At 34.6% G+C, this 13,957-nt stretch overlaps 1 protein-coding gene across 25 annotated transcripts in view; it reads right to left on the bottom strand.

Annotated features, from left to right (window-relative positions):
* Window positions 1–13,957, bottom strand: part of GPHN (gephyrin) — a 750,954-nt gene that overhangs the window by 230,887 nt on the left and 506,110 nt on the right. For all 25 annotated transcript variants that reach the window (XM_077122754.1, XM_077122739.1, XM_077122741.1 and 22 more), the window contains one exon: window positions 7,873–8,007. In XM_077122754.1, the coding sequence (XP_076978869.1) occupies window positions 7,873–8,007 (135 nt within the window). The remainder of the gene's footprint in view (window positions 1–7,872; window positions 8,008–13,957) is intronic.

Below are 13,957 nucleotides of genomic sequence, written 5' to 3'. Positions count from 1 at the left end.
GGTTTAGAGAGAGAAAGGCCACATCTGAGCAACAAAAGAGGGGCTCTGGAGGTGACTCTTAGACATATCTATAGGTACACTAAGCTTGTCTGCTACATACATAAGCTTCTCAAGAGTAAGCCTCAAGATCAAGGGCTTGGCCTATTGATTTGGGTGTCCCTAATGTTTGGCACAGTATCCAGGGTTTCCCTGGTGGTAAAGTTTAATAGTTTCATAATTTTTCTCTGATCCTTCAAGGTACTCTGGCAATACTTTCTAATTATCTGCTTAATATACTCTGAGATGTATCCAGGCATTACATTAAGCTATACAGGATTAAAGGTTTTCATTTTTATTTTGGCAATCCTGTGTTTGGATTGTTTAAATGATCTATCTAGATAAGTTGAGTTGAATAATGTGCTACAGAAAACCTAGGTTCTAGACATAATAAAACTTCCTTCCTTAGCTCTCAAAGAGTAGGTGACGTTTTAAAATACAGGCAACACTTTCGTTACCCCTGTATTCTGAATTACTTTAATCCTGATCTGATTTGCTTCATTCTTATCTCTAAATAACAGGTTATACCTATATAACACAGCTCCTCAAAATCCAGAAATAACAGTTACCACTCTGGGCTAAATGTGACTAAGAGCTTACAGTCGAGGCCCCAGTTTTTTAATAACTATTTTCTAAATGAGATCATACACTATTTGCTCTTTTGTTTCTGGCTTATTTTGCCTCACTAAATGTTCCACAGGTTCAATTATATCGTTGCATGCCTCACAACTTCATTCCTTTTTGTAGCAGCACTGTGTTCAATCTTATGCTTACACCAATGTTTGCCAATCTTTTTCTTAGTCAGTGAATCTTAAAGCCACCTCTATCTACTGGGCCTCATGTATAATGTCCAAAGTCAACAGTCCATCAACACTCTTAATTTTAGATCATTTCATTGTTCCCAAAAGAATGATAGCCAATAAATACACCTTCACCAAACAGAAAATCCGAACCCCCCCATAACTCTTGTCCCTCCCCCAATTATGTACCCTTGGTATTGCTGCGGTACTGTTGATGTTGTTCTGTTAAACATACCCCAGAGCATGCAATACCATTTTTCCCCTATATCCCCAAATTATACACTCTGTACAAGATTTATACCTTTGCAGCAGTTCATGCAAGAATTTATTTATATCTGTAGTATTAACTGGTGGGACACATGAGTCTATACAACTCCTTTCAATCATGTTCACCTTCAATATGGTAATATTACTTATAGACCCACTCGTGGACCGCCTTCACTTTTGTCTATTCCCTTACAATTAAATTCAACTTTGTTAGCAAACTATTCACCCATCTCAAGTTTCTGTGTATCTCTAGGTCCCCTATATTATATATTATAAGCCTCTGATTATACATTTACCACAGTCATAAAAGGGGAATCATACATTATCTGTCTTTTGTGTTTGGCTTATTTTATTTGGCATTATGTTCTCAAGGCTCATCCATTTTGTCATGTGGTTCAGATGTCATTTCATCTTATTGCTGTATAATATTCCATCATACGTATACACCATATTTTGTTAATCAACTCATCTATTGATGGGCACTTGGATTGTTTCCATCTTTTAGTGATTGTGGATAGTGCTGCTATGGACATCGGTGTGTGAATCTCTGTTTGTGTCACTGCTTTCAGTTCTTCTGGGTATATACTGAATAGCGGTATTGCCAGGTCATAGGGCAACTCAATATTTAGTTTTCTGAATAACTGCCAGATTGACTTCCATAGCGATTGTACCATTAAACATTTCCACCAGCAGTGTCCCAATTTCTCCATATACTCTCCAACATTTGTAGTTTCCTATTTGTTGAATAGCAGCCATTCTTATAGGTGTGAGGTAGTACATCTCATTGTAGTTTTGATCTGCATTTCTCTTATAGCTAATGAGAATGAGCATTTCTTCATGTGATTTTTAGCCATTTGTATTTGCTCTTCAAAAAAATGTCTATTCAGATCTTTAGCTCATTTTATAAGTGGATTGCTTATTCTTTTGCTGTTGAGTTGTATGAGTTCCTTATGAATACAGGATATCAAACCTTTATCCGATATCTGATTTCCAAATATTTCCTCCCATTGAGTTGGCTGCCTCTTCACCTTTTTGACAAAGTCTTTTGAGGTACAAAGGTACTTGATTTTGAGGTATTCCCACTTATCTATTTTTTCTTTTGTTGTTTGTGCTTTAGGGTAAAGTTTAGGAAGCTACCTCCTATTACTAGGTCTTGAAGATGTTTCCCTACATTTTCTTCTAGGAGTTTTATGGTAGTGGTTCTCATGCTTAGATGTTTGATCCTATTTGAGTTTAATTTTTAGATAGGGTATAAGGTAAGGGTCCTCCTTCATTCTTCTGGCTATTGATACCCAATTCTCCCATGCTCATTTATTGAAAAGACTACTTTGTCCCAATTCAGTGAATATGGGGGCCCTGTCAAATATCAGTTTACCATAGATTTGGTGGGCTATTTCTATGCTCTCGATTAGATTCCATTGGTCAATACTTCTATCTTTGTGCCAGTATCATGCTGTTTTGACCACTGTGGCTTTATAATAAGTTTTAAAATCTGGTAGTGTTAATCCTCCCAATTCATTCTTTTTTTTTAGGTTGCTTTTAGCTATTCGGGATTTCTTTCCCTTCCAGATGAATTTGGTAACTAGCTTTTCCAAGTCTTCAAAGTAGGTTGATGGAATTTTTATTGGTGCTGCATTGAATCTGTAGATCAATTTGGGTAGAACTGACATCTTAACTACATTTAACCTTCCTATCCACGAGCAGAGAATATCTTTCCACCTATTTAGATTTTAGATTTCTTTTAACAATATCATGTAGTTTTCTATGTACAAGTCCTTTCCATCCCTAGTTAAGTTCATTCCTAGATATATGATTCTCTTAGTTGCTATTTTGAATGGAATTTTTTTTCTTAATTGACTCCTTGGTTAGGTCATTGCTTCTGTATAGAAACATTACTGATTTGTACACATTAATTTTATAACCTGCCACCTTGCTGAATTTGTTTATTAGCTCAAGTAACTTTTTTGTAGATTTCTCAGGATTTTACAAGTATAGTATCATGTCATCTGGAAATAATGAAAGTTTTACTTCTTCCTCTCCAGTTTGGATGTCTTTTATTTCTTTGTCCTGCCTGATTGCTCTAGCTAGAACTTCTAGTACAATGTTGAATAATATAGTGGTGACAGAGGGCATCCTTGTCTCATTCCTGATCTTAGGGGGAAAGCTTTCAGCCTGTCACCATTAAGTATGGTGCTGGCTATGGGTTTTTTAATATATGCCTTTTATCATGTTGAGGAAGTTACCTTTGATTCCTACCTTTTGAAGTGTTTTTATCAGAAAAGGATGTTGAGTTTTGTTGTATGCTTTTTCAGCATCAATCAGGATGATCATATGATTTTTCCTTTCAATTTGTTAATGTGCTGTATTACATTAATTGATTTTCTTGTGTTGAACCATCCTTGCATTCCTGGTATAAAACCCACTTGGTTGTGGTGTGTAATATTAAAAAATTTTTTTTGGGTGTGTAATTCTTTTAATATGCTGCTGTACATTTATTTTTAAGTTAATCTTCAGATGATTAGTGTGTAAAAGGATAATCAAATTGGTCTTTTAATCTCTATATTAATAACATCTATAGGGAATGGCGAATTGATTGAAAGTTTGAATTTTTTTTTTTTCTTTGCTCTGGTCATTATTTTCTATCTCAAGCCTTTTGATTTGATTTCTAATAGAGGTGCTGCTGTCCTTCATAGCTGACAAAGAGAATTCAGTCATGTTGCAAATCATGCTTACTGCAAAATAGAATTTATCTGTTATAGAATTATTGTTGGCAAATATTTTTGGGGGGACTATTACCATTTTAGAACTTAAGTTCTCTAGATATTGCCTATTTTTCTTCATACATAATCTACATACTATTTGGCTTCTTTGGCTTAAGCACTTTTTTACTTAGGAAAATGAATGATTAAAATCCTAAGCTTGTTCTTAACACATACTTCACCATCATATATGAAGAGAAGTGAATATTATTCATCATTTTAGTCAGATTTCAGTAAAAGAAAAAATCTGATATAAAAGAGGAATGATTTTTCCCTGCACACAACAAAATGTTATGTCATTTCAGCAAATAAATATTTGCCTTAGACAATGTTATTCTATGGAGAATTGTTCAGAAAATGTTGTCTTCATTAGATTGTGATGAGCATCTCTCCTCCTTCCCAAAAAGGAAATCAAACATTGCATATTTTCTAGATCTTGTTCTCATTGTAGCTAGAGAATTTTAAAGGATCAAAGCATAATCTAGGATATTATTTTGCACTGTACATATAAAATGTGATGGCAAAATAGTGTTTATATTATAGCTGTTGACATAAGAGAACAGATGTATGTATGCAAATGGACAGGAAGTTTTCCAGTAATACAAAATTAAGGAGGAAAAGGTTCAAATTGTTAGTTTTGAATCATAACTTGGTTAATCTTTTTGGGTTTTCACAAAGACCAGGTTCAGTTTTTCTTCCGATTATTCTCATAGCATTCTGTACTTCTGCTGATAAATCATGGCACTTATTATACTTTATTATAATTTGTAGCAGCTTGTTTGTAAAGCATAGACAATGTCTACCTGTCACCACTGCTTTGCTAGCAACAGGCAAAACTTATTAATGAATTAATAAACACTGTTGGGGAGACAGGGATTACCAGCTTCATCACATACACCAAGTCTAGAAAAGTTAAGCAACTCGCTTAATGCAGTTTGGTTATGAGTAGAGAAGTCAGCACTTGAATCCAGATTATCTGTTATAAAGACTAGTGCTGATCATTCAAAACTGCTTTGTAACTTTGATGAAAGAAAACATATTTACACATGTCTCTCCATATGACAGACTGCACGTGTCTAATCTGAAAGTGAGAAAAGACATTACTGGGGGCTCGGCTAACACTAATTGTACTAAATTATAAATATCACAAACAAGTTGCAGTAACAATAACAATGCCATACTCAACTTGAATTTCCATTTCTGTGCAGATATCACTTCTTGGATGTCTCACACATACCTCAGGTTGAACACATTTGAAAACTCTCTTTTCTTTTATTCTCAAAACTTTCTTCTTCTCTTTTATTCCTTAACATAACTAATATTGTCACTATCTACCGAATAACTCAAACCTGAGTTTCATGTTTGACTTCTCTGTTCCAAACTTTTATGCTATAAAAATCTAATTATTTATTTAATTAAATAAAGTGCAATAAACCATGGCTGTAAAATTTGACTTAATAGGCAAAGGATAAACAACAACAAAAACAAAAAATAAATAAAAATTAATATAACCCTTCACTATTTAAAATAATAACGAACTGATATTTGAAATTGGATTTTGAATTCATTGAGACTACTCATGAAATAATGAAAAGTAGAATATTCTTGATTGGTGACAACTGCCTTTAAAATGGTCATTACTAATGAATACAACTCTTATACCACCACTCAGCACAAAAGCTAATGTCTGGCTTTTATTCATCCTTCATGTTCCCAGTGAAATGTAACTCCTTAGTGTAGTCTTCTCTGACCACACTATCCAAATTAAGCTCTCCTCCTATTATTTTCTATCACCACAACTTTTTATCTCTTCTTAGCACTTATTAATATTTATAATTATTAAACCATTTATAATTATTAAATTATTATGAAATTATAATTATTAGAATTATAGATAAAATAAGTGTTTATCTACCACTTATTTTCTATATTTTCAGGTAATTATAAATTCCTTGATGGCAGAGATGGCATCTGTCACTGATACAAAAGTATTCATAAGAATATCTTGTTTAGAGTTGCTTAAGTAGTAATAATTTATAAGAAACTATTTTATTAGAAAGAAATTTATCAGAAATTTGAGTTCCACTCCTTTTAAAAAACCATCAATATTCAAACTAATTTCTTCTATTATATCATTATTCTAATTTAGTATTAAAGGTTTATTTAAAAAATTCACCAAAGCAATAATTTTATCTTTGAGGTATATATTTTGATGTAGACAAAATTACTTAAAAGGAATAGAATTTTATTCCTAGATAAAAAATATAGTGCTTTATTTGAATTGTCAGTTTGGACATCCAGTGCTCTCCTAACATTTTACAGTGGGCATTTAATTTAATAACTATCAACGTTTTTATTTTTAAGATCTTATTTTGTGATTGAAGATTAAATGATTTTTAAAATTGTATTTGATACTCATTTTGTAACTAAAATATAATTACAATACTTTTAAAAAGTTTAAGAATTACTGTGTACAATTAAACATAGCTTAAAATATTTTGAAATATATATTTATGTTTCATAGTTTTTAAGGGAAAAAATACAATGTTTTGGATAATTCTATGTTCCCAACATGTAGGCTCTCAGTATTTGTTGAATGAGTAAACATCTTACTCATTCCATCTTAGAATGGAATCTTAGATGGAAGTTAAGTCCATCTTATAGTGGACTTAACTTTTAGTTTTAAATTATCAATGAATGTAGCTTGTACAATTGGAATTTAACGTAGTCAAGCCATAAATTATTTTGTTTAAAAAATTTTAAAGACATGGATGAGATTTTTCTATCCCATTCAGGTTTCATTTAACTGAAAATGTACTTACTGGCATCTAAGTGGCATAAACATATATTTTATGTCAAGAATGTTATTATACGTTTTTTCACTGATTATTTAGGATCCCAATTTTAAAATTATAAAGTTAATATCAGTTAATTTTGTCACATGTCCAAAAATAAAGATGTACAACAGGTATACTCTGAAGACTGCTGAAAAGATTGTACTATAGATAGTTAAAAGAAACTGCATTACCCACATCGAGAACATGTGAGAATGCTTTTTGTCAAATCCAATTTATAACATTCATAAAGCTGATATAAAGATGGAATTGAGGAATACAACTGTATATGTCCTTAAATTTGAGGGCAGATAAAAAGCCACAGTTTGAAAAATTAATAATTCTAGATCTCTAGAATAAATTCTGTGTTTAGCCTGATAACTAACACCATATCTTATTTAATAAGTAGAAATGTTACTGTAACCATTTGATACAAATATTGGATCCATCATACAGAGAACTTGAAAGGATAAATGATTAAGTTAGCCAGCGAAGGGACATTCTAAGAGAAAACAGTCATGGCTATAATAAAGTTTTCTACTTAATGTATCATACACATGAAGATGTAAGGCAGCAGGGTGTGTCTAATCTTTTTTCCTCCATAAATGATTCAGTATTTGGGCCAGATTATAAAAACAAATAAAGACTAAAAATCCCCACCCTCAAAGGTTGGCATTAAAACTTTCTTTCTAATCAATTTAGAGTTGTTTCCAAATACTAGGCAGCAACATTCCAAGTTGAACATGTTTTTAAAAATTTGGAATGATACTAGAGCAGGGAGCTACCCCAGCATAGACAAGTCAAAAAAAAAATCTGTTTGGTGACAGTGTTTTATTTTGTTAATCTTGAATTAAAATTCATCCTCTGCATAAACAAAGAATTTCACATCTACACTAATGAATGTGCTCCAAAGTAATAGGTTCTTAACAAAGAAACAGGAGCTACAGAAAATTTTAGCTTTAAGGCAGAAGTAGATATGTTGCATGAAATCTCTACTGTCCTATTATTTGCCTAATATCACAATTTGTGAAGCAACAGCTGATAACTATCTCAAAATCCATTTATTTTCATATTATTATATTGCATGCAATCCAATCTTGACAGAGGGAAATACTGGTTAGTTTTCCCAGAATTATACTGTAGAGCAGGTGTAAGATGCCAAGTATCTGTACTTACTTTTGGTGTTGGGCAAGAAGCTGTAGAGAGGCGAGAAGTAGCCTGAGCACGAGGCGATTCAGAAGGAGTAGTGCTGAGGGAAGCTGTGTCTCGTGGGAGCACCTGAACACCACGAGAAATGATGGAGTCTGGAATCTGAACAAGTGGGAACAACTATAGTTTAATATTCTGAAAATACCAACAACATGTAAAAGCAATATCCATGTTTAATTTGGGGGGAGGGCATTCTTTGCTGCTCAGCTTTCACATACTTGATGCCACTCAGTGTTAGATATAAATGTACCCAATAATTTGGGAAAGGATAGAAATCTTCAGATTGAAAACATTTCCCCTGGCCAATTACTAATTCACAAAACTTTTTTTTATATGAGAGGCAGTATTGTACTGTGGTTGGGAGTCAAGTACCTGACATTCATATACTGGCTCATATGATAAATTTAATAGTCTGAAACCTTAATTTGTTCTCCACCTTTTCCACCCTCACTGCTCTAAGCTGACAGCATCAACAAGCTATCTTGTACTCTCTAGGTTCCAGCCGGGTTCAGCCAACGGGAGCCATTGGCAGGAGACTTAAGGGTGAGAGGAGAGTAAGGTCTGGAATTTATTCCCCTGGTTTCCTACTGAGTCATCACAGATTGGCTATATTCTGCAAACCACAATCACAGCACCTGTCACATGGCCCTTGCTTACAGTTCTTACTTTGGATTGCAGGAGCAGCTCCCTACCTCTGCCTACTCTTACTAGTTGCAGGGTACTGCATATCTTGTTTTTCCTAAACGCTACCCAAACCTTTGTAAATACTATAGTCCTTTATTAAACCTTCCCCATTTATTCGGTTTAAGTGTGCTTTTTAACTTCAGCTGGATATATCTTTCGAAAATCCATTTCCTTTATCTGATAAATGAGGATAATGACAGCATCTGCCTCGTGGGATTATTGTAAGGGTTAAGTAATATAATGCAAGTAATTTAGGATCTTAAAGTAGTAAGACCTTAATAAATGTTGGCTACCATGTTACCAGGCAACATGGAAAAGACTGATGTAACTGAGTAGCAGTATTCTAAAAATACACAAAGAAAAATAATGTTATAGATTATATATTTTTCAAGTATTAATATTTATGTTTCTTATAAAATATATTTTTTGGGCTACATAAAATTTATTTAATATTTTGGGCTAGTACTAATGGGAACAGGTCTTCTATTCTTAGAATGAGAACTTTGCAACTTCCAACTTTTGTGTACGAGTTGAAATATATATGATAAAATAACAAGCAATTAATACTGAATCAAAAAATATCATCCTGCTATGTGAAAAGAAGGAAGCAGCAGTCAGACTTTGAGATGAGAAAGACTCTCCTGAAACTATGCACAATCTCTTTCTCACAAAGGTCATAATACTATTTTCACTGAAGTTATTTTACTTTGTCTTCACACCAATATCCATAATACCTGTGGTACTGCCACCACTTCAGAGCTCAACAGTTTGTGATTTATGAACAATATCCCCATAACTAGGATGAAAAGCAATGGGAATTTTGAGAAGAAAAATGGTTCTATCTGCTAGCTCATTTGAATACTGACCTGTGATAAATATATTCAAGAAATAGTCTTATTTAGTGGAGCTATTTGTTCCACTTATGTCTAAATAAAAAGGCCATATATTGGGAAGAGGAAGGAGGTTAAGTGCCTCTAAAATATTTCACATGGCACCATGTCCTTCTTTTTCATAGCAACATTTATTTTTATTTGATCAATATATATTGCCCATACTAGAATGTATTGTCATGATGATGGAACTGTATTTTCTGCTACTACTGTATGTCCAGTACTTACTTAATTGCCTACATAAATAGCGTGTCTGTGTATATATACTAAATCTCTTGTGTGTGTATGTAAGTATGTGTGTGTGTATAAACAATAGTAGGATAGTTGAGAGGAAATAATTTTAAATATTGGGATATGGACTTTTTTGGCTACTACTTTGATGCTATAAAATGGCTATTAAAAATATGGATCTGGAACTAAGGAAAAAATTGGGGTTGGATATATAATTTGGGAATTATCAATGGAGGTGGTAATTTAACTTATGCAAATATTTCAGATCACCCAAGGAGAGTATGCAAAGTCCAAAACATGAGGGTTGAAAATCCCACATGACATTAACCATGTTAAAGAGTTAACAAAAGAAAAGGAACTGCGGGGAAAAGATCTATAATGGGATGGCCATAAGTTTATTTTGCTTTGAACAACCTGGGTTTTTATGTATTATTCTGGCACAATTATTAAATAGAAACTTTTTTTCACTTTCAAAAGTATTCTTGTTTGGAAATTAAGTTCCTTGGATACGCTGTCTATAAGAAGCTCTTATAAAAGGCATTAAGTCAAAACTAAATGTCAACAAGCGACAGCATGGGGGAGGGGTATGGATTCTTTGCGGAAAAAAAGGAAATATCTTCATATAGATTATGGTGACAAAGACATGTCTATTTAGGTTGGATTGTATGATGTGCGAATAAAACCGTTTAAAAATGAACAGAGAGAAAGAAGTACTAGAGAAAACACAGAGGAAAAAGATGTACTTATTCAGTGTTAGCAGGGAAACTGAGATGTGCAGCCCCCTAGGGGGCAGTGTGGTGGTTCCACAGGAGGCTAGGGGTGGGGTTGCCATATGATCCTGGAACCCCATTGTTTAGTATACACCTGTACACTGGTGTTCAAGGTGGCAGTGTTCACGATTCATAATGGATGGAGGTGACCTAAGGGTACAATAACTGAGGAATGGAAGGGGGACTGTGTTGTATACATACAATGGACTAATGAGTGGCCACAAGAAGGAATGAAGTTGGGAGGGCATGCAACTAGGTGTATGAACCTTAAGGGCTGTATGGTGAATGAAATGTCAGGAACAAAAAGACAAATATTATCTTGCTTCTCTCAAATGGACTAACCATAATATAAAAACTCAGTGAACTGAAGTTGAGAACATGGGTTATCATGTTGGGACCTATTGTAAAGGGTCCTAGTTTATAAGCTCTTACAGCAGTCACATATATTCAGGTATTTTTTTTTTCCTGATCCAATCTTGTGGAGGCAGCCTTTTCTTTTAATCTTGATTTAATACTGTAGGGTGGAAAATCTGTATTAGATTATCTCCATGAAGATATGACACACCCAATTGTGGGTGTGACCTTTTAATTGGATGAAGATGTGACTCCATCTGTTCAAGGTGGGTCTTGATTAGCTTCCAGAATCCTTTAAAAAAGGGAAGCATTTTTGAGAAACCTCACATGCAGATGCTTGGAAAACAGTTGCTTCAGAGCTGACAGAAAAATGGATGTTTGGAGATGCTGACAGAGAGAGCAGATACCTAGACAAAGGCAGAGCCCAGTGCCTTCCCATGAGATGCTAAGCAAGCCAGAACCCAGAATTGTATCCTGGAAGAACTAAGTGATGGCCCATATAAGCTTAGAAAGGGAACCACTGGCATTAGAAGCTGGAAGCAAAGGAATAAGAAACAAAATCAAGGACCAGCAGATGCCAGCCATGTGCCTTCCCAGCTGACAGAGTTGTTCCAGACAGCCTCAGTCTTTCTTGAGTGAAGGTGGCTTGCTGCTGGCGCCTTAATTTGGATATTTTTTCGGCCTTAGAACTGTAAACTTATAGCATAAAAAAATCCCCTTTTAAAAGCCATTCCATTCTGGTATATTTCTGGCAACTTAAACTAATACAAGATCCTCAAGAGAAAGACCACCAAGACAGAATATAGGAGAAAAGAGAAGAAACAGACACTGAAGAACAAGATGGTGATAGTCACTATTTTCCCAAGAGGGAGAGATTTCATTATTGATGACGACAGACATCTGATTACAAGGAGTTAAAAAAGGAATTGGAGGTAAGGAAATGAAAGCAGTGAATATCGATTACTCTGTTAAGGGCCATTTGTACTGTTTCCATTTGGGGGCATTATGAACAACGTCACTATAAACATTCCTGTTCATGGATTATGATACACACGATTAAATTTCTAGGACATGTACACATACACGCAGGTGTACAATTACTGGTTATGGAGAATAAATACTCTCCTTTACTAATTACCAAATTAGCTGAACCACTTTATATGTCTATCAACAGAGAATGGTGAGTTCCTCTTACTCTACAACAAATTGCCTCTACTCAACATTGTCAGTATTTTCAAATCTGGTGGGTGTGTAATGATATATCCTTATGGTTTAATTTGTTTTTCCTTGATTCCTAATAAGAGTGAGCACCTATTCATATTATCATGAGCCATCTAGAGTTTATCTTTACTGAAGTCTTTGTTAGTTTATTGCCCCATTTTACCCTTATTGCGTTGTTTTTTCTTACTGAATTGTTAGATTTATGCATCTAGTCTAGACAACTAGTCCTTTATCAAATATATATGGTATAAATACTTATTCCTAACTCTGTAGTTTATCTTTTCACTTACTTTATCATATCTTTCCATAAGAGGAAGCTTTTAATTTTAATGTAGTTAAATATATCAATATTGTCCTTTATTGTAAGTAGTTTTTGTGTTTTAAAAAGAACCTTCTTAAAAGGAAATGTCTTCATATAGATTCTGATGGTGAAGTCATGGCTATGCGATTATACTGGGAACCATTGATTTTTTAACTTAGGCTAGATTGTATGATGTGCAAATAAACTGTCTAAAAATGAACAGAGAGAAACAAGTGCCGGAGAAAATGCGGAGAAAGATGTACCTATTCACTTTTGATGGTGAAGCTGAGAGGCGCAGCTCCTTTGTAGGACAGTGTGATGGTTCCACAGGGGTGGGGTTGCCATATGATCCTGCAACCCCATTGCTAGGTATATAACTGGAGCTGACTCCAGAATGGGGATACAAATGGACATTTGTGCACTGGTGTTTATGGTGGCAGTGTCTGTAATGGATGGAGGTGGCATAAGAGTACAATGACTAAGGAATGGAAGGGGGAATTGTGGTGTAGTCAATGGATGACTGAGCAAGAATGAAGTTGTGAGGCATGCAACTAGGTGAATAAAGTTGTGAGGCATGCAATTAGCTGAATGAAGCTTGAGGAGGATAATATGTTGAATGAAATGTCAAGAAACAAAAACACAAATATTTCCATGCCTCACTCTTATGGGCTAACTATAATATACAAACTCGGAAAATTGAAGTTGAGAGCATGGGTTATCAGATTGTAGCCTATTGTATAGCATCCTAGATTATAAACTCTTACACCAGTCACATCTATTTCAAAGTTGTAACTGTTATTTCTAAATTCTGAGACATTTGTGTATAACCTGGTCGTTCTCTGAAACTTCACGTACTTATATGGACCAAAGTCTCAAAATTAGAGCTCTGAAGCTTTGAAAGTCAGCATTATTCCATAGAGCACTTGTTAAAAAAAGGTTGAAAAAGTGATCAGACTTCAACTAGAAATATGAACGAAGCTGACCTGGATAGGACTAAGGTAAATCAGAATACAGGGTAAAGGATTATATGGACCATATCTTAAAACTTCAATTTCTCCGTGAGATCAAAGGAAGAAATACTTACTTGGTGCAAAATTTATATTTTGGGTAGTGCATTACCCAATTCAACTTGTATGGTCAGCTTATTCAAACACCATAATTACATGGAATCTTGAAAAGGGCATGAGATCTTGTTGGTTTTTATAGGCTAGAGGATACCCAGATATGTTTCAGGGTAACTTGGGCAGAGGATTAAAAAGTATTTGCAAAGCCCTGTTGGGGGACTGGGGAGAAAGGAGGAAATATTAAACTTCCCCATCTGGGGAATTCCTGATATTCTCGCAAGCAGTGGGAACAGTCAATTCAATAGGTTGAGCCCTTGATCTTCGGGTTCACTCCTATGAAACTTACTCCTTTGAAGGAGAAGCTAAGCCTACTTACAGTGATGCCTAAGAGTCATCTCCAGTGAACCTCTTTTGTTGCTCAGATGTGGCCTCTCTCTCTAAGATAACTATGCAGGTGAACTCACTTCCTTCCCCTCTAAATGGGACATTATTCCCAAGGGTGTAAATCTCCCTGGCAACATGGGACAGGACTCCAAG

Source organism: Tamandua tetradactyla, chromosome 12 (genome assembly GCF_023851605.1).
Source record: "Tamandua tetradactyla isolate mTamTet1 chromosome 12, mTamTet1.pri, whole genome shotgun sequence".
In the NCBI taxonomy this organism is placed as follows: Eukaryota; Metazoa; Chordata; class Mammalia; order Pilosa; family Myrmecophagidae; genus Tamandua; species Tamandua tetradactyla.
The sequence above is the reverse complement of the archived record's forward strand: the minus strand, read 5'-3'. Positions and strand labels throughout refer to the sequence as shown.